At 37.8% G+C, this 19,769-nt stretch overlaps 3 protein-coding genes across 9 annotated transcripts; 2 read left to right on the top strand and 1 right to left on the bottom strand.

Moving 5' to 3' along the window:
• Window positions 1-1,138: 1,138 nt before the first annotated feature.
• LOC116197150 (telomere repeat-binding factor 1) lies at window positions 1,139-7,423 on the top strand. Its single transcript, XM_031527195.1, has 7 exons — window positions 1,139-1,383; window positions 1,978-2,162; window positions 2,256-2,473; window positions 3,914-3,998; window positions 5,337-5,420; window positions 5,920-6,270; window positions 6,835-7,423. The coding sequence occupies exons 2-7, from the start codon at window positions 2,013-2,015 to the stop codon at window positions 6,847-6,849; spliced, it is 903 nt and encodes a 300-aa protein (XP_031383055.1). The 5' UTR covers window positions 1,139-1,383; window positions 1,978-2,012; the 3' UTR covers window positions 6,850-7,423.
• A 1,035-nt stretch (window positions 7,424-8,458) lies between these two features.
• LOC116196189 (putative ciliary rootlet coiled-coil protein 2) lies at window positions 8,459-16,207 on the top strand. 7 transcript variants are annotated; one of them, XM_031525791.1, is made up of 18 exons: window positions 8,459-8,619; window positions 9,451-9,515; window positions 9,720-9,813; window positions 9,979-10,082; window positions 10,155-10,193; window positions 10,279-10,362; window positions 10,494-10,555; window positions 11,090-11,192; window positions 11,999-12,139; window positions 12,566-12,634; window positions 12,749-12,805; window positions 12,899-13,159; window positions 13,779-13,850; window positions 13,962-14,072; window positions 14,168-14,238; window positions 14,554-14,772; window positions 14,933-15,026; window positions 15,553-16,207. In XM_031525791.1, exons 3-18 carry the CDS (start codon window positions 9,726-9,728, stop codon window positions 15,913-15,915), a joined length of 1,938 nt encoding a protein of 645 aa, XP_031381651.1. In that variant the 5' UTR covers window positions 8,459-8,619; window positions 9,451-9,515; window positions 9,720-9,725; the 3' UTR covers window positions 15,916-16,207. The 7 variants fall into 7 exon arrangements, with proteins under 7 accessions (XP_031381651.1, XP_031381648.1, XP_031381650.1 ...); XM_031525788.1 differs by having other exon boundaries at window positions 9,974-10,082; XM_031525790.1 differs by having other exon boundaries at window positions 9,426-9,515.
• Window positions 16,208-16,495: 288 nt separating this feature from the next.
• Window positions 16,496-18,658, bottom strand: LOC116196191 (LIM domain-containing protein WLIM1-like). Its single transcript, XM_031525794.1, has 5 exons — window positions 18,276-18,658; window positions 18,033-18,129; window positions 17,639-17,682; window positions 17,386-17,475; window positions 16,496-16,912 (listed from the first exon to the last, which is right to left on the bottom strand). Exons 1-5 carry the CDS (start codon window positions 18,546-18,548, stop codon window positions 16,685-16,687), a joined length of 732 nt encoding a protein of 243 aa, XP_031381654.1. The 5' UTR covers window positions 18,549-18,658; the 3' UTR covers window positions 16,496-16,684.
• Window positions 18,659-19,769: the final 1,111 nt, after the last annotated feature.

The raw sequence follows: 19,769 nt of genomic DNA, 5'->3' as shown, positions 1-19,769 counted from the left end.
ATATATATTTTTACGACATAATTTCAAGAGTATTACTACAGAGAAATGCAAGCATTATATGTGATTCGAGAGGTTGTTCCAGATATGAGATTTGTGCGGGGACTTGTGAAGTACTCATGTATCAACGTGGAAAAGAAACCCCGATTCGCGTGGAAAATGGAAGGAGGAGGAGGAGGAGGAGGAAACCAAATTCAACGATTTCTTATGCTAAGCAAATTCCAAAGGTAAACAATATGAAGAAGATATCTCTCCCTCTCAGTTAAGCAAATTCCAAAGGTAAACAAGTTGAGTTGAGTTTTTATTTTAATTGGTTTATAATAATTGTATTGTTGAATTATGAGAAAAAGTGTGAAAAAATAATGAATAGTTGAGAGAAAGTAATGATTATGTTGTTGAATTGTGGAAAAAATAATGAATAATTGAGATAATTTAATATTAAAAATTGAATTGAATGGTTAAAAAAATTGAAGAAAAATAGAAAAGTAATAATTGTATTGTTGAATTGAATATAAGTTGAGTTAAGTGAACGAGAGTTAAAAAGTTTTTTGAAACCTAACACACAAGTCCCATTGACAAGAAATCTTGGCATGATTTTCTAATAATCACTGCAATAATCAGAATAAACTTAAATTATTTAATATGTCCAATTACTTTCTCGTTTGTGCAATGCAATTTTTCCGGGGCAGTTAAAGCTAAAATTTGCTCTTTTTTCTCTTTTGTTGGATAAGCTTTCTGCTCTAACAAGACTAACGTTACCAGTGTCATTGCCTTCCATATATTTTTACGTAATTCTCGGTGTGAGCCGTTGGATCCCCAACATCCAAGATTCTAACTGGATCAAACTATTAAGAGGTAAAACTTTGCCAATCATAAATTTTTTGATTCCATGAGACTCGAACTCAAATTTTTACTTATTGGAAGTGCCGAGTCACCTGAACCAACTCATGATAGTATTTTTATTCAATTTATTTATTTGTGAAATATATACTATAAATTGACGTGAGATAGAGGAAAAATATGGGAAAACAAAATTACAAACATAAATGAAAAAAAAAAAATTCACCGCCTTCAATTAGAAGGGATTAGAGGATGGCGGCCCAGAAGATTCGAAATCACCCTCGCCCCATAAGAACTTCGGGTCGCCCGGCCCGGTTTGGACCGGAGAGGGAACCCGCCCAAGGAAACCGCCAGCGCCAGGTTTTCGCTCGTCCTTCGTCTCCTCCTCCCCCATCTTCTTCGCCCAATTTCAAGCCTGAAAATCCAAATTCCGGCAACAACAGAGAGAGATTCGCTCCAATCAATCAGGCTGTCTCTCTGTAAATCTCAAACGCCCCCGGAATTGAACGGAAATTCTCGAAATTCGCCGGAGTGGAAGCATCAATTGTGAGTAAATCGACCCCAGCCCTTATGTAAACCTGTATTGGATTTCTCCTCTGTAATTTATGCTTCAGTGATCCATGAATTGAGCTCTCTTGAGCTGGTAGACATTGGATAGGTCTCGATGAAGTCTACTTTGCCCCGATTGTTGACCCCCAGCTAAATTTTTTCGTTTGGACGTTGTTAGGGTTTGGTACTGTTTTCGGGTTTGGGAATTGGGTTTTCTGCTTTCTGATGCGTTGGTCGGTTTGGAGAAGAAAGGGCACTCTTTCTTGAATTTCTATGGCTTTTTGTGAAGAGAAGTTCTTGCCCTGCTGCAGATATCATCCTGGAATGCATTAACATCCCACATTAGGGCCTGTTGGTGTCTAGAGACACTAATTATCCTAGTTTTCCTATAGTTCATACTGCATATACTGTAAGTTGAAGGTTTGTCTTCATTCATGCTTTCTAAGGACTTGAAAAACAATTGGAAACTCTGTAAACATTTGCCTGGGCAAGTTACCTTGAAATTTTGTTATTGGTTTGTTTTCTCACGACAAATTGTTTTAGAATGGGTTCTTTATCTCACTTGAAAGATTACTGGCTTACCACTTGCAGATAAGCATTTGAGGGAGATACCCTTTCTCTGCTTCATGGGCGCCCCTAAGCAGAAGTGGACAGCCGAAGAAGAAGCCGCACTCAAGGCTGGAGTTCTTAAGCATGGCGCCGGAAAATGGCGGACCATACTTAAGGACCCAGAATTTAGTGGGGTCTTATATTTGCGTTCAAATGTGGACCTCAAGGTATTCCCCTGAACCTAGTCTTCCCTGACGCATGAACAGTTCATCAAAAGTATAGTTCCCTGGTGATGAACCTCGATTCTTGATATTGTGTAGGATAAATGGAGAAACATGAGTGTCATGGTAAATGGTTGGAATTCACGGGAGAAAACTAGGTTACCTGTGAAAAGGGTTTCACATGTCACTAGGCTGGAAGATAGCTCTGCTTCTATCAGGACTGTTGCCCAAAGTGATGAAGAAGCTGCGGATGCAAAGGATCTAGCTATTTCTGCTGATGTAGTGCACATTGACGGTCCAAAGAGATCCATTGTGAGGTTAGACAATTTATCTCTACGTGGAACATTCACATGCAAATAAGTTGCATTTGTGTGGTAGAAGTTTATGTGAAGTTTCCAGTTTCCTGTTTGAAGCCTTATTTTTCCAGTAGAAATGGTGCTTTTCAACAGGACGCTTGATTGATCGTGGAGGCAGTCCTATTAAAGTAAGAGATGACAGCTGCATACTTCTCCTGGCTGATTCAAAACCTGTAGTGAAATGAAACACTAGATTGTTGCTGTACTCAAAATTTTTCAGAAAGTGACACTCATGCATACTAGATGGATGAAATTCCTCTAGCCTTTATATTCATTTCAAGGCAAATTAGTTCTTTAAAATGATGTAGGAGCATTAAAAAAATTTAGTTACAAGCTTTGGAAAACTCTCCTGCTGATCAGTCATCATCATATGGATTGGAAGACAAACAATAGAGTGCTTAAGAGTATGAATACTCCCTTGATACCTTTGATTATTTCCTCGTTTTAGACCTCATCAGAGTGGCGGTTTGCTTATAATGACGAATATATCTAACTTGTTTGGTATAGCCCATATCTTTAAGGAGCTTCCCTAATAAATAACCTTTACTTTTTTCTTTTGTTTTTGACATTTATTTATTCTGTATTGCCCTTCATTAATCATTTTTGTCTCCTTGGTAAATTATTCTCTTGATTTTGCTATCTCATAATTGAAGTTTATATCTAATAAAAAATAAAAGAAATGAGTATGTGCATCTCGTCATGGGATCACATAATTGGTATGTAATCTTTAATGGGTTTGGAAGAGTTAGCTCATACATGGCTAGTAAACGAGGAGCGGGATATAAGATCGTGGAATACCTAGTATATATGCGTCAAAGCCTATACTTCAGCCGCATTCTATACTATAATGGATCAGGTCGCAGTCGTCTTCCGACCCTAGAACGTGTATTCGTTTTCTGCTTTTTTCGATTTATGATCTATTTTACTCTGGTAAATGCTGGCCTTGTTTCTCCTGTCACCGTGTTCTACATAGTTTCAGATGGTTTCAACATTTCATTAGCCAACAGATTTTCCTCCTTTCTGGGTTGGTTCTGGTGGTACACTTGCATAGTGCAGGCATACTGTTTTGATATTTATTTCAAATCAGTGCTCTTGAATATTTGTAGTGCTTGCATGTTTTTAATTGGAAAACCAAGGACAACTCTAGGGCCAGAGAATTTTTTTTCCCCCCCTTTATATATTGTCGAGTAGATAGAGTTGGAAGTCTAGAAGTGTCAACTTTTCCCCCACTAATTTTAATAAGAGTATAGCTGCCCAATTTTTTCTACTGATGGTTCAATACTAAGCTACTTGGGTCTTTGTATTTTATTTTTTTCTTTATTCAGTCCATGATCTTATCTATCTTTTCCTTTATTAACACAATCTTCATTGCATTGATTCTTATCTTTTCCCTTTTTGTAGGTTGGACAACCTTATTTTGGAAGCAATTACAGCTTTGAAGGAGCCTGGCGGTTCTAATAGGACCACAATTGCTTCTTTCATAGAGGTTATTTTCTTCTCAACTCGATTGCAATCCTGAAATGTAAACCTGTGGAAATCTGTGGCTAAGACATACTTCTATTGTGGGCCATATAATTAATAAACATGATAAACGGCTACTTGCAAAATGTTAATTTAACATCTAAAATCTTTTTTTAACATTCAATTAATATGACTTCATTCTCTGCCATCTGAGAAGTCTACTGTGCGAAGTCATATTGGATGATTTGGTGGCTGCAGGATTCTATAAGATAATTTTTGAGCTGATTAGAGTTTGAGTCAACTTGTTATGTTGGTTCTATGAGGAAACAATCTATGCTGTGCAGTATTTATTGTCAGTTCAAGTTTGTTTGTTATGATGATGTTTGAAGCAATAAGTTGGTTAACTAAAGATATTTTACTGATGAGATGGAAATTTTTTTGAAAGTTGTTGGCATCACAAGACTATATCCTAGCTATTTTAGTAACTTGTCGTCATGATGTTAAATTAATTGGTTAATATTTTATGTAGATTTCATTCACCGCATTGCCGGATCTAGTGCTTATTTTTATCTGTACTCTTTCCCACCCACTCTCACATTTAATTTGAATTGATGTTAAATTAATCGGTTAATATTTTATGTAGATTTCATTCACCACGTTGCCTGATCTACTGCTTATTTGTATATGTACTCTTTCTTCCCACCCTCTCTTGCATTTAAGTTGAGTCTTTGGAAACATGGTTTCATTGATTGGTTGCTGGCAGGTACTTGTAAGTGGTTTTATTGTACGACGTAGGTCAAGACTGGAGTAATGGATGTATGATATCTTTAAAAGATGAACAAATTGCAGGATCTGATATTAGTAGGCTCCATGCTTAGAAGGATCCATTTAACTAGCTCACATAGTGGGAAGAAAAGACTACTCTCCAATTGGTCCTATTTCCCACTTTTTGGTGGATTTCGTTGAAGCTTTTCTTAGCATGGCGTATAGAAGGATCCATTTAACTGACTCGCATAGTGGGAAGAAAAGACTTCTCTGCAATCGGTCCTATTTCCCACTTTTCGGGGGATTTCATTGAAGCTCTTCTTAGCATGGTGTATGCTTTGGCTTCAGCTTATTCATTTTGATGCTTCTAGTAGATTAATTATCATGGGTTTGAAAATTGTAAAGCATGGAATCCTTTTACAAGAATGATCTGTTAATTGCTTGCAAGTAAAAAAATAAGTCACACTTTTCTGATTTTTTATTTTTATTTTTTCAAGTGGGGATTCTTTTGCTAAAATGTTTGCTGCAGATTGTTATTGGCTTTATATTCAGCATGTTTTCCCTTATAAATGAGCTGACAGTGGTTCCATTGAAATAGGAACAATACTGGGCCCCACCAAACTTTGAGAGGCTACTATCAGCGAAGTTAAAGCATCTGGCTTCTGTGGGGAAGTTGGTTAAGGTAATGATACTCTCCATCTATTTCTGCAACGAGTCCAAAATGATTATCACTTGCTTGGCATTAGTGGAAAGTTTCATGAGTAACATGCTTGGCATTGCTTGGAAAATTTTATGACCCTCGGTGTTCGTGGAAGAAGGGGTTATGTTTTTTGTTTGGAAAAGAAAACATTTTCAAGAAGCATTCCTTGGTTTTTTTATTAGTATGGAAGAAGCAAAACTAAAGAGCTTTTCAAGACCTGGACACTACCTAACATTTTGGTCAATAAATGGTTTACTTTCTTAGCTCTGGACCAATGGATGTTAGCATTGGAATTTTGTTTTTCTTTTTTTTCCTAGATTTGTTTGAGCTCTTTTCCGTCGTATTGAAATTTTTATTTCTCCTTTCTAAGTTCTTTTTTATATGGATTTGCATCCTCTTGATGCCTATTAATTACAGCAGCTTTCTTTATCGATAAAAAATTTACAAGAAAAAATGCAACCTTGTCTTTTTCCTTTAATAGGTAAAACGCAAATATAGTATTCCTCCTGCTCCGGGATTTATGGATAGAAGAAGAGCTACCCCAATGTTATTATCCGACAGACAGCAGAAGTATCCTCCGAAAGTCGAGGAGGAGGATATTGATATGCTCACGAGGGAGCAGATTGACTTGGAGTTAGCAAAGATGAGGACGATGACTCCACGGGAAGCAGCCGCTGCAGCAGCTCGGGCTGTGGCTGAGGCAGAAGCTGCCATAGCAGCAGCTGAAGAGGCAGCAAGAGAAGCCGAAGCTGCTGAAGCTGATGCAGCAGCAGCACAAGCTTTTGCAGAAGCGGCAATGAAGACACTGAAAGGAAGGAACCCACCAAAGATGGTACTGGCTTATTATCCCTGTATTGATCTTGTGATGACAACATTATGTGGGGATCAAGACTTAGCCTTGTTTACTTGGTTTTGCTGGTTGCATAGAGATTAAACAGTAAAAATGAATAAAGGATTTGCTCTCAGAAATTGGACAGGTAGAGACCGACTTATTTTAGGGGCAAAGTTGTTCTTGTGTCATCTATTATGTTGGTTGAGTAAAAAATAGTCTTTTTTGAAAGCTCTATGACGATAATACTCCAATGAAAGCGATACAAAAGGGGTCCGTATTTGAGGTTGCTCTATAGTCAATCTAATTTGGATTGTCGAATCAATGTTACTGATGAATCAGAGCAGAATGCCCAAACAGATGTAAAGAGCAGAGGCAAATTGCCAAGTAAAACACAGCTTTATAGATGAAATTTACTTAGTCAAGGTTGGAGAAAATGGGGGCAAGAGAGAGGTGGCAATATGTCCCAAACACCGACTAAATTTAAATCAATTAGATTGACGGGGAACTATTTAACCCTCTTGGGATGTCTCTGACATTATTTTCCGTTCCTGTTATCTTATGCAGATGATTCGAGCTTAATTGAGCCTGAGCCATGGGCTTATACCTCCGAGGACAAGCTGAGAGCATTTTTCCATGAAGCACCTGTTTGATGCTCTGAGCTGTGCTGGCGATTTCCTTGTAAATAGGTTAGAAATTGAAAAAAGATTCGACCTGCCCTCTCATTTCTGATTCACTTGGCTCTGAGGTCGGCTCCTGATTGGATAATGTCAATAATTAGCGCCTTTTGAAGTTTTTTATGATTCAGCTGAAGATAGATGTAGCTATAGTATAGTAACTTGGGAAGTCATTTTACATAGTCGAATTAACCTTATCTTTGTTCGACTCAGAGACTCTGGATCTGAAATTTTGTGTCTAATACAGCTTTAGCTTCCTGAATCTCTTGTTCATGTACATCGTAGGGAAAGGTTAACTCAAGTTCTTGGGCTTGATTAGAGCTTGGGTTTGTGAGACTGGGAAAATTTCGTTCATGTAGACTGTCGTTTTGGTACTTTTGAGGTTCATGACATGGAATAATTCTAAATACATTTATTTCCTTAAACTGGTTATGTAACTGAGTTAGAAAGCGGCCTGTTGGGGTCCGATCATTCTCATCTTTTCTGGACTCCGTGGCTTTATGAGATCATTGGCTGAATATTTCAGTATCTGAGCTTTGTTATTTGTGTCATAACCCTAGAGGACAGAAGTTGCTTCCGATCAGCGGAATTTGATAGCGAATGGTATGAAGCAATCCAAAGATGTTCTTTTTCTAAGCTTTGTTTGATTGAGGACTTAATATAACATACCTGAGAATTGTAGCATTTAAATACCTCCTTTCCAGCATTAAATTACTTGACTTATTTATTAAATTTGAAAATGGCCATTTATTTATTCCTTATTTGATTGCGATCAAGTTTGGTGTTTCTAAGTTATGTTCTTAATTATTTCTCCATGACAGCTAAGGCAAAGCCGCACTCCCATCTAACAAATTTTTGGCAAATTTACTTGCATTTTACTATTGTGTTCTCTTGACATGGAAATCCAAACTATGGGTTTATCTTTTTGGTGATTTGAGTACCGTATCATACGATAATATGTGTACATGGAAGGAAAAGAAATATAACGCATTGAATTCCTACTCAAAATGATCGTATGTTAAATAACGTTTTCACGAGAAATTTTTGGATGGTTCTATCTTACCAAGTGATGTGACGAAGCATTAATTAGATTGTATGAATCAACGCAATTGATGTTGATTGCTTGAATAATTATCATGGTTATTCTTCATGGAAAAAAATCTTATTAGTTTGTTCTCATCATGTTAATATCCATTTGCAAGTTTCTCTCCTTCCATGTACCCAAGCCGAGCATGGCATAAATTTACGGAATTTTTCGCATTTGGTATTCATATCAACCGCTGGAGAACCGAACTGCAAAACTTGAAAAAGAAAAAGAAAAAGAAAAGAAAAGGAAAATTCAGCCGAGTGGAATCAAAACTCAAACTTCATGGTGCAAATTTCGAGAGATGTAACATCAGGGAACATATTGCAAAGTATGTAAAAGTTTAGGGTGAAAATGGATTGAAGCGGAGAATTTGGGGGTGAAAAACCAATCATCCAACAGTTACGAGAAGGAAGGCGGACTTCCTGCGAACAGAACAGACATTTCTTGCTTGCAGGCAGCGAAGTAGACACAGAGATCGGAGGAGAGAGCATACTCTGCCCCTCCCTTTAAACGATTGCGCTATCCATCGATCATGGTTGTCGCTGCTCGAGCTCACGCGTTCAGCTCTTTCTTCCCTTTGATCTTCTGGTAATCATCTCTCTCTGCTGTGTTTGCTTCCTCAAGCGGGGGCTTCGATTTGTATGCAATTTGTTGGGGCTGAGTGGATTCCTTACAGCCATCTTCAGATTCAGTTGTGAAAGTTTGAGCTTTAGCGTTGCCTTCTCGTTGTAGTTCTGGCAAATTTGTCAGAGGATAACCTGCTCTGTCTCCCCAAAACAATATGCCCGGCCGAGTTCGACATCTTGAATGTTTGAAGTTCTATTCAGCTCTGAGCCGCGGAATAAGGATTTGTCTGTAGTTTTTTCCTCAATTTGATTGGACCTTTTTTTGGTTTTGCCACCTGAAACTTGTGAAGTTTGAACCTTTGAACTGTTGGAAGAAGTTGCGCGCTGTCCCTTGCTGCCGTTTGTATTCGATGAATTTAGCGACGCTTCATGCTTAGTAAAAGACAAGTGGTACTTGACATTTAACTTCCAAAGTAGGGATTTTGTAATATTATTTTGGATTTGTAACATTTAACATGAACATAATGGGATTGACTTACCCTGCATACAACTCCAGAGACAAATCTTGCGAAGCCGATAGAAGTGTTAGAAGTTTTGGCTACAAAAGCGCAATACCAAAAATATTTCTGCACCTTTGAGGTTCAGATATTATTGGTCTGCCTTCACTCTGAATTTTATGTACTTTATTTGGTGATGATGTGGATTGAACGCGAGTCTAATTTTAGCAGCACATTTCAGTAACGGCTTAGATGAACTATAATCACATTTTTCTTTGCGTCTCTTGTTAAAGCTTGTGAATCTGCTACCTGGTTATATGTTGCTTTACAGCTCCAATCTACTCCACTACCTCTAGATTCATGGCTGTAAATTCAAGTGAGAACGAGCAGTTATTGGTCCGGATACAACAACTCGAACACGGTATTCTTCTTCATTTATAAAAGCTTCCCTCTTCAAGTAAAGATGAAACTGTTACATATGCATAGTGTGTAGACAATTCCCATTTGGATAATACTCTAACTTATCAAGATTCTATTCTTTTTTATGTGAATAGATATATGGTGATTTATGTTGTTATCTGTGATCTGAGTATATGGAGTTTATATTGGAAGTTTTGCAATGCAGAGCGTGATGAGTTACGCAAAGATATTGAACAACTTTGCATGCAGCAAGCCGGGCCTAGCTATCTTCTTGTGGCCACTAAAATGCACTTTCAAAGGTATATTTTTCATCTTCTCTTGCCTTTCAAGATACCCTTAATTTTTAAGTTCCTTTCTTGCTTCATTATATTGTTCTATCAAGGTTTCCTCTTTCACCCTCCCTACTCATCCTTATATAACCAGAGACTAAAAGGTATCTTTTTTTATGTATCTTATTAGGACAGCTGCCTTGGAGCAGGAGATTGAGAATTTAAATAAGAAGCTGGCAGCAAGCACAAGAGAGAATCTAGATTTACAGGAGGAACTGTCTGAGGCATATAGAATTAAGGTAAGAATTGGGTCCCCTATTAATTATCATTATGTTCTTGTACATACACTAATCTGTTTCTTGATTTGTCAGAGTCAACTGGCAGATTTACATAGTGCAGAAGCAACAAAGGTCTGCCTCCCTGTTTCTCTCTTTTTTGTGTCTCCTGGTGGGGATTTTTTGCATTTATTAATTTTATTGGATACTTTAATCGCAGAACCTCGAAGCTGAAAAGCAGCTTAAGTTTTTTCAAGGTTGTGTGGCTGCTGCTTTTGCCGAGCGAGATCATTCCATAATGGAGGTTACGGAATTTCTAAAATTTTATGTGGCGTTGATTATTCTAGAGTCTGTTTCCTGCAGATAACTTCTGCCAGGTAGCACTTTATTTTTGTGCTTAAAAGACTTCTCTGAAAGCACTATGTTTTGTGACAGGCTGAGAAAGCTAAAGAGAAAGAGGAGCTTATGTTTCAGAAATTGAATGAAGTTGAGAAGAAGTAAGTCATCAATTAAAACTTTTGCCTTAATAAGATAGTTGTGCCCATGTATCCTAATCAGAATATATAGTTGGGGAATCGAACTTATCCATGCCAACTTGGATGGAACCAACATTTTTTGAATCTTTCTTTTGGGGATTATCTTGATTCCTTTGTGAAGCGTCAATCTTGAATCTTTGTTCTCCTCTGGCATTATTAACCTGCTGATATGATCCTGCTGGATTTAGTTTGAGGGCTGTCCTTGCCTTTTATTGGCTGATTTAGGATGAGATTGAGAGAATTCATATGTCACTGTGAGATTGAGAAAATTCATCTGTCACAACTGTGAGTATATTCATATATTAATCATGCAGAGAGTGCTTCAGAGGTTCAAGTAAAGAGCTCCTTTATTTTTTATTTATCTTTGCAATTGAATTATTTGGTGAGCTCTGTTGTCTCTGCTATATATTCAGTGTCGCTATTAAGATACATGAGAAAGTGATGATTGAATTTTTTTCCCCCCCTTTTGGATGCATTTTTAATTTCCATATGCAGAATGGAGAGGCTTAATTCAGATTGTCTCGAACAGAAGAGACTTATTGATAAATTGCAAGCAGACCTAGCAAAGCAGCAGGATGAGAATGAAGCTTTCAAGAAGGTAATGTGATAAGTTGCTAACTGAGCCCAATAGATGCAGTCTTGCTCCATTCTTAAAATAATTTTCATTTGTGATGTCTTCTTTGCTTGGTTGATCATTTTTTCGTGTTAGAACAAGATAAGAGATTGATAGATTCTGGAAGATTTAATTTCTACGAGCAATAATATTGTGGCTTTTGATCATGGAATACTGATGGCCTAGCAATTGGAGTTACATATAAAATAATATAAAGGATGCTAGAGCAGGAGCTTGAATTAACAGGTTATGGAGAAGGTTAGAGATTAATTTCACATAGATGGTCATATTCGGCCAACTTCCACCTGACTGGAGTAGACTATGATGATCTTATGGTAGTTGGGTTGACCGTAAGACAATTTTTAATGAACGACTGACCTAGGTTCGATGGATTTGGTTTCTTGGTGGGTCGGAGCTCATATAATCATGGCAAGTGAGCAAGATCACCAATAGGTTGTCTGCTCTTTTTGCCTTCCAGAGTAGTGGTACTGAATCTGTCTTATGTGATAATATGATTGCCGTTGCATATTCAATGTTAAAGTGTTAGAACTTATGGTGGTTTTAAGGAAAGCAACTATCTGCTTTTGTTTGAATGATGAGCGACTATTTATATTATGGAATCTATGCTTTGCCTCTTTAAAGACTGAAAATTGAAATGAATAACAGTACTATTTTACTTTGGTTACGATTTATGTTTATGATAGAAAGCTGAATTAGATCCTACAGATGTGTCTAGATCGTGAAACTCTCTATTCTAGACGACTCTGACAGATGTATTTTGCTTCTATTAGGTTGTTGATATGTTCTATGGGATTAGATGGGAATCATTTCAGGATTATCAGGCCACAAGTTGGGATCAGAAATGTACATGTCTTCTGGAAGATCCACCAGAAGTATGGAGTTATAATGATCCATCCACATCTAAGTACATTGTAAGTCTTCCTGACTATATCTATTTATGTTTCCTCCAATGAATGGTTGTTTAAGCTACTCGATAATGTCCATGTTTTGATTTTCCTTCTGATCGGTTTTATGTAATGTTTTGGTTGTCCATGTTTTGACATTCCTTTCGATCATGCCATGTACCTGAAAATTTGATACAAGGGAAAAGAAACTAATTCTGTCAGTTTTGCATCATTCTATTTATATATCCTGTTTAATCGTTCAATTACATGACAAGACATAAATGGATGATCGGAAATGCTCTCACTCAACAGTTATGAACAATTGTGTTTATTTCTTACCCTATATTTATAATGGGGATATTTTCAATTCTCTGATGTTAATGCTGAAATATTTGTTGGTAGTTTTCCTACTTAATTTCTATATGCAATTTGAATTAACTTTTCCTCAGACAGAGTGCCTTAGAAGAGGAACTGCATTCGGTGAGAAATTCCATGGATAATCTTCAAAATAAGCTACGAGTGGTATGTCAGTTGTTTTGATGAATTTTCACATTAGGGGATTGCTAGCTAATTATTATTAGTATATTAATCTATTCAAATTAAATACACAATAGTGATTATATTGTTGCCTTGTAGGGTCTTGAAATTGAAAATCATCTAAAAAAGAGAGTTCGCGAACTGGAAAAGAACAAGGTGAGGTTACATTCTGAAATTTAGTGATAGAACTTGTAATTACCCTTGGACCTTGACTTTTCCATTTCTTGACATCTTATTGGCTTCACGCAGATAGCCTCCGATAAAATTATCAGAAACAGCTTAGCAGGGTTGAGACATCACCATTCTTTACAGAGGGTGCAGATAATGAACATACTTGAAGAGGAAAAGTCTCATATTAAATCTATGATCAGTGTGATCGAAGAGAAAATTAGGCAGGTCAATGGGTGCAGGGAAATGGATGTTGAATGTTCTCCTAGTATTGTGAAGCTTGATGAAAATTATTGTACTGATAGAGGAACTATTGATGTTGGTATCGCCATGGCACCTGAGGTTTGTAATAGTGGGCATCAGATTTATTTTACAGCTGCTCTTTTTACGCTTTGTTCAGCTTTAAGCTTCAAAGAGTGATGATCCTGTTCAGAAAATGTCTCATCTGATATGGTCAGATAAAAGTCTTATTTCATATGGTAGTGGTAGATCACTATTGACCTTATGCTCAGAATAGTTGGTCATTAGTATTAAAGAGTAATTTTTAATTTGGAGTCTCATAAAACCCTATAGCTATTCTATCTATATCTGAAATCTTATTATCTGTGAGGGTGTCTCCACTCTAATAGCGTTGATTTGGTAAAAATCAATATGTGCTTGATATACAATATCTACACATCATACTATGAGCTAAAGCTGTTCTATTTTAAGTATGAATTTTTTTATCACATTTTTTAAACTATGATTAGTCACTGCATAATTGTTATGCATCAGGATTATGAGAAAGATTTATATTTCAAAGGTATGTTGTGACTAATTTCACTAGAGGATTGATACTTCCTGGAATTGTTTGGTACTACGCAGTTCTCTCGGAGATGGCTCTTCTTCCATCATGAGATCTTAACTTTATTTTCATTGAAATGAGATCTTCATTATAATTTAACCACATAAAATTTTGCAGAAGATTGATACATATCTAGCAGAGTCAAAAGGCGATCCATCTGAAGCCCTTGCACAAGCACTGCAAGAAAAGGTCATTCATCTTACAGATTCAAGTTTATCGACTCTTTTGATTACAAGATTTTTGTCCAGTATTGTGCATGCATAGAAAAGGCAGGGAACTAACTTATGGAATGTGTGTCAGGTGGCGGCCCTATTGCTTTTATCTCAGCAGGAAGAGAGGCATTTACTGGAGAAAAATGTAAATGCAGCTCTTCAGAAGAAAGTTGAAGAGCTCCAGAGGAACTTACTACAAGTAATTTCTTTTAGATATTATTTCAGAGGGCTCTATTACTTGATTCCTAGCTTTTCTTCTTGTCAGTAAAATATATTGTGTGGTTTGTGTTTCAGGTGACCACCGAGAAGGTCAGAGCTCTCATGGAACTGGCACAACTAAAACAGGACTATCATTTGCTAAAAGAGTGAGACACTTGTATCTTTAATTTGTTCTAGACAGTGTTGCAGATTTCAGATGCCAATATACATTCAGATATTGAATTGGAACCTGTTTTTCTGCTTTGAAATGTCATTTTCTGTTCATATGTTCCTCTAGTTCTGCTGGTGTATCATCAGTTCTATAGTTAGCTCAAACGTTAAGGAGGACAGTTATTTCAGATATTGAATTTGAACCCCTTTCTTTTGGAATGTCATTTACTTCATAAGTTCTTCTTGTCTTGCATTTGTAACTTTGCTTACATGGTTACCTCAATCATTAAGGAGAGTATGCATTGATGCAGGAAGTCGGGTCCAGGGATGAAAATAAGAAGAGATTTGACTGCTTCTGGGGATAACAGACATGCCACTCACGAACAAGAAGGAAAGTTAAGAAACATTTTGAAGAAGACATATCTCAGTCGCTGGATAAATAAAGGGGATTTTGGGAGAAATTCTTCTGATGCCTGCCTTTCTGATGAAGGAAACACTAGGCAATCCAACCAGAGCATGGAGTTTGCCAGGTAGAAGATTTCTTCTATTCCTATTAGCCACTTTATTGTAATTTATTGTAATTCATTTCAAGCAAAGGTTCAATAATCATTGCAAATGAAGAGCCTCAATTTTCTAAGGTACATATTTCTTTTCTCCTTCATTATGTTAACCTTATTCTTTTGGTTTCAGAATGAAAATTGAAAATGCAACCCTTAAAGAGAGCTTGGAAAGTATGGAGCACTTAACATCTACAATTCACAGGCTTCGGGCCTCTCTGTCACAGGTAATCCCTGAGATCTTATCTCACATTCATGAAACCCTTCTATTAATCTCGTTATCTCATGGTCACTAACTTAATTGGTTGTTCAGTTTTGCTTCTGTTTCCAACTGTATATATTTTCAATAAGAGCTCGATCTGAAGCCAGAAAGAAATATAGCCAGACAAAAGGGTAAAAAAGAAACTAGGCAGAAATGATAAAGTTGCATTTAGCTCAGAAAACTGTTGTCATTTTTCCCGCTTTTATGTTTTTCAATTCCTAGTCTTCACTTTTTCATAAGGAAACAGTACCTGCAATTAAAATATGTTGAAAAGCTTTGCATTTGGGAATCTCCTATGAGGGGCTCAATTTGGCTAAGAAAGAAAAATCCATCTATAGTATAATTTCCTTTCTATTCATTGAACAACTGGATTAGAGAATGTGAAGCTGTAAATTGTGCCTAAAAATTTTAAAACTGGTGAAAAATACTTTTCTTGGTAAACTATTTTCTCTTTTAGGTTAGTAAACACGTGTTCCTGTTGCTTTATTCAGGTGAAGGAATCGGCCATGCTAGGAGGCAGAGTCACTGGCGTCTTCCAAGTGTTGGAAGAAATAACTTCTGAAGCAATGCTTGTGAGAACTGCGCTCAGCAGCTGCTTGCCAGTTAGTTGGTCTGCTGGGGCAGACACGGAGTCTCCGGGTGGAGGTGTTGATGATGAATCTTCAGAAGTTCATAGCGATTCTAGCAATGAAAAGTTAGATTCTGTTTCTGCCGCGGGATTTGAAATGGTGGAGCTGCTAATACTTGCAGCTGAGGTATTGAAGGAATATACAGTCAACAGCAAATCCGAACACTGTAAGACTGAAAGAACGGTCCCATTTGCTCCAGAATCCTATGAAGATATTCCCTCGTGAGGTTGAAAGATGAGGAGCGCTTGCCCAAGTGAGGGTCAATGAAAGCCCCTTGTGCTGCTGTAAGAAAGTATGATACTGGTGAAAGTTCCAATTCTTGTTTGTGTAATGACCAGAAAATACTGGATATGAAAGCTAATTGTTATTTTCTGTAGGTGTATATATGGCCAAGTTCACTTCCATATTATGTACATTGATCTGTAAATGTTTCCTTTTGGTTGCAAAGGGATGTACTCTTTCGTTGCACCGAACATTCTTTCCTGCTTCATTGATATCGACTAAAATTGTCTTCCTAATATCCCCTTGAATCCAATAAAACTGTTCATCTAGACTAATGGAGTGCCCGAGTAGTCTTGGGTCAGGAACATGTTCGCTGAGATGATCTTATGTCGGGTGATTTGGTCCAGTCATTGATGTCAGTTGCATCAGAGGGACTAGAGAAACGCTTTAGCATTTCTTCTGGTTCAGCACTTTCACGTTGACTATAGCTAGCATTCTCTGAACTATACGCAGCATCTTGATTTCTGATTTAATTGAAAAAGGAAAAAGCCTCTAGATTACAGAAAGACAGGGAAGTATCGTATAGACTAGTATTCGGGTTTTGAGCTTAGATTGAATTTATTTTCCTCTCGTCTTTGCTTTATGCTGAGCTTACATTAGTATGAAAGAGTGCAGGAACTGACTAAAGAACGCTATGACAAATTTCTTTTGAGCATATCGAATTTCAACCAGCATCAACAATCGATGGAACAGGGTAATCAGGGGAGCTCTTTTACGATTCGGCGGCAACCTCCATTGGGATCATTGCCTTTGCAACCTCCAAGCTGGTCTTATCATTCTCGAGCTGACTGTAGTTTCCTTTCTCCTTGAACAGCTGAATGTGGTGGTGCTTGCAATAGAGCTTCCCCTCGTGTGCTATATAGTTCGACGGGCTGATAGTGCAGCCTCCATGGGTACACTTGAAGCAGCTCCTGTGGTACGGAGTCCCATTCACCGTAACCTAGAAAAGTTGCAGAGACCATAGTTTGGATTCTACCACGTTAGAATGTCAGTGATGGCCAGGACATTTGCTGCATATATATATATATATTTACGTTATAGTGCACGTACTATCTTTTTTACATGCTCATCCCCGTTTCCACAAACAAAATCAATCAAGTGCCTATCTTTCCGTCGAAGAAAAGTTTGCTGAAGTTCATCCTGGCATAATTTCTTTTAACTTTTATTGAAAATTTTCTTGGAAAAGCATTGTTACGGCCCCTCACATGATCAGATTTTGGTTCCTTCTTTTGGATATATGGAAAATGCATGCCGCATTTGTCTTATCTCTGAGGTTCCCAAAGAACGAGATCATGTTTTGGTTTTCTTGTCGACGCAGTCGGTCCTGAGACTTGATTAATCTTCATGGACAACGTAAACTGAAAAATACCGGAAAAATTTCTAATCCTAAATGGAGCTTTGTTCATGTGTTACCTTCTCAATTGGGTAGACGGTCTTGGTACAGCCCATGCACTTATCCCTGGTTCCAGCAAACATGTTCGAGACATCCTTCGTGGAAGGAATCTGCATTTTTCGTTTCCCATGGTTAGACGGAAGAACGTGAATAGGAATAGAAAAAGGAAAATAATGCTAGAAGTCTGTTAGTTAAGTTGAAGTACATATCATTATCTTTCACGAGGAATTATTCTTGCAGGAAGTGATGGAGCTAAAAGCACCGGGATCTTACCACGTTGTCAGCAGGTCTTTCAGGTTTTGGGACCTTTGGTGTACCTGAAAGTGAGTCGAGAAATAGAAGATAAAAGAACAGTTGAGATCGAGCGTTCCACGAGCTTGCGGAGCAAATTCTACCATTGCTTTGCCAGAATTCACGAGTTTCGCGGATGTCCAGGTATGAAATACTTTTATGAATGTCTATTTCCATATGTGAAAAATGAGTTCCACGGTAAGAAGAGCTATCTCATTCGGAAAAAGCAATTGATAGCGTACGAGTTCTCAATTTTCTCGAGAAGAAAACAGAAAACTGGAAACACTTTTCGTGACTATTTTCATGGCTTTCTTCCACCAGATTCGGTATCGCCTAACCAGGAGGAATAGATAGGAAGATACAAGGTCATGTTCACCTTCGAAACTCTTGGCCAAACTGCCGGTGCGTTTGAAGAGCTGATCGAAATGTGGTCTGCAGTACAGGACCCCCTCGAAGGAATTAAAGTTGCTGAGCTGAAAAAGGATCCCGAGAAAAGTAATACACGAAGAGTTCTCTCAATGATTGTACAAATAATGAATAAAAGCTGCACGGAACAGAAGAAGTGCGATCTTGGGAGCATGGCTTCTAGGAATTGATGATACCGGTATAAGTTACGTACCTTGAGGGTCCCCCTGCAGTGGTGGCACCGGAAGCACGCCTTATGGTAGACCCTGTTGTTAGCGGTCAGTTTATCGACCAGGTACACCGTGTTGTCGCAGGCATTGCACTTCTGGGTCGTTCCGGCAAAAGACATCGTGTTAATTACCGCGACCAGAGAGAGAGAGAGAGAGAGAGAGAGAGAGGATTTTTGATGATAAAGTGTGGAGTTTATATTGGAATTCGCTGGTTTGTTTTTGGAAGACAGATAAAATCTTTGAGTTAATGGACTCATGCAAATTTGCTGTTTGCCTCCTCCTTCCCTTCTGTCACATTCCTTAGATAATCAATGGCTCAGAAAGAGAGACATGAGGTGGACGCGAGAGAAATGTGGGATCCTTTTCCTTTGGTTATGACAACCATTCCATTGGATAAAATCTAATACCTCGGTTTCAACCATCATCTTATCACTTCGCACAAGACACGGGAAAGAAAGAAACACGCATCGGCTGCTAAATGAATCAAACCGAGCTGCAATTTGCATAAAACTCTCATAGTGTGTATTTTCTTCATTCACAATATTCAAACTCCCAACGCCTTATATTTAAGGGGAACAAGCGTCAAATCACTTGAATCAATCCATGTTGATCAAACCGAGATGCAGCTTTTACGTAGTTTATTTATGCGTATCAGCTTTTAATTGGCAGGCCAGTGGCCTGTGAATCTGTGATGCATTTGGTTGGCATTTTGCGGGCCAAGCACAAGAAGTTGGGCCCAAAAGTAGTGGGCCTTTTAGCTTCATTATCCCATCTCACTGGACGCAAACACGAAAACTTCAAGCATGTCATAATCGATGCTTCTTCGACTCTCATATTTCACGCCTAATACCCACTCGGATTTTTGCTACCGTGCGAGACAAAAGGCATTAGTTGATCTTTTTTTCAGGCCTTACCTAAGAAAAGCTATGTTATGTGTTTACATTAGGATCAGATTTTGAAAGCTCTTATCGAGTTTCTTCCCAAATCATGGAAGTCAAATAGATCCACGAAAGTCAACTAGATCTACTTACCATTGTAATTCCATCTCAAGAGAAAAATAAAATATGTATTCATCGGACTATTGACATATCCACAGACAACATTGGATTCATGACCCATTTTATATTTTATAAAACATGTTTAACATGCACATATGTTCAAACATGTGATGCCTATTTTTATGAATGGCCTTCGCTCATAGGGAAATTCTATACTGGGGCCAATTAATTTAGGGCGAGTTGATTGCAACTCAAATGAACTCATCAGATTGGCTAATTCTAAGTACCAAGATCTCATCATAACAGATTAATATAAGCATGGAAATTCTATGTACGTCGCCTATTTTACTTCCCGACAATGAATCAAGGATCGTTAGGTTGATTTATGAAGTCTCCAACGCAACAAATAACAATGGAGTTCGCTCATTTAGTCATACAGATATTGGAACAGAGAAGCAAGGCGTGCAGAGTCTTCGCGTA

This window comes from Punica granatum, chromosome 2, assembly GCF_007655135.1.
Source record: "Punica granatum isolate Tunisia-2019 chromosome 2, ASM765513v2, whole genome shotgun sequence".
Taxonomy (NCBI): Eukaryota; Viridiplantae; Streptophyta; class Magnoliopsida; order Myrtales; family Lythraceae; genus Punica; species Punica granatum.
The sequence above is the reverse complement of the archived record's forward strand: the minus strand, read 5'-3'. Positions and strand labels throughout refer to the sequence as shown.

What these genes read in the sequence shown, in the direction of transcription:
- LOC116197150 (XM_031527195.1), top strand. Translation starts at nt 2,013, where the DNA reads ATGGGCGCCCCTAAGCAGAAGTGGACAGCCGAAGAAGAAGCCGCACTC. An exon ending in GTTCAAATGTGGACCTCAAG is followed by an intron (nt 2,163 to 2,255) that starts GTATTCCCCTGA and finishes GATATTGTGTAG; the next exon opens with GATAAATGGAGAAACATGAG. An exon ending in CAATTGCTTCTTTCATAGAG is followed by an intron (nt 3,999 to 5,336) that starts GTTATTTTCTTC and finishes CCATTGAAATAG; the next exon opens with GAACAATACTGGGCCCCACC.
- LOC116196189 (XM_031525788.1), top strand. Translation starts at nt 9,455, where the DNA reads ATGGCTGTAAATTCAAGTGAGAACGAGCAGTTATTGGTCCGGATACAA. An exon ending in GATACAACAACTCGAACACG is followed by an intron (nt 9,516 to 9,719) that starts GTATTCTTCTTC and finishes TTTGCAATGCAG; the next exon opens with AGCGTGATGAGTTACGCAAA. An exon ending in GCGAACTGGAAAAGAACAAG is followed by an intron (nt 12,806 to 12,898) that starts GTGAGGTTACAT and finishes GGCTTCACGCAG; the next exon opens with ATAGCCTCCGATAAAATTAT.
- LOC116196191 (XM_031525794.1), bottom strand. Translation starts at nt 18,548, where the DNA reads ATGAGTCCATTAACTCAAAGATTTTATCTGTCTTCCAAAAACAAACCA. An exon ending in ACTGCAGGGGGACCCTCAAG is followed by an intron (nt 18,130 to 18,275) that starts GTACGTAACTTA and finishes ATCCTTTTTCAG; the next exon opens with CTCAGCAACTTTAATTCCTT. An exon ending in CCGTCTACCCAATTGAGAAG is followed by an intron (nt 16,913 to 17,385) that starts GTAACACATGAA and finishes CAACTTTTCTAG; the next exon opens with GTTACGGTGAATGGGACTCC.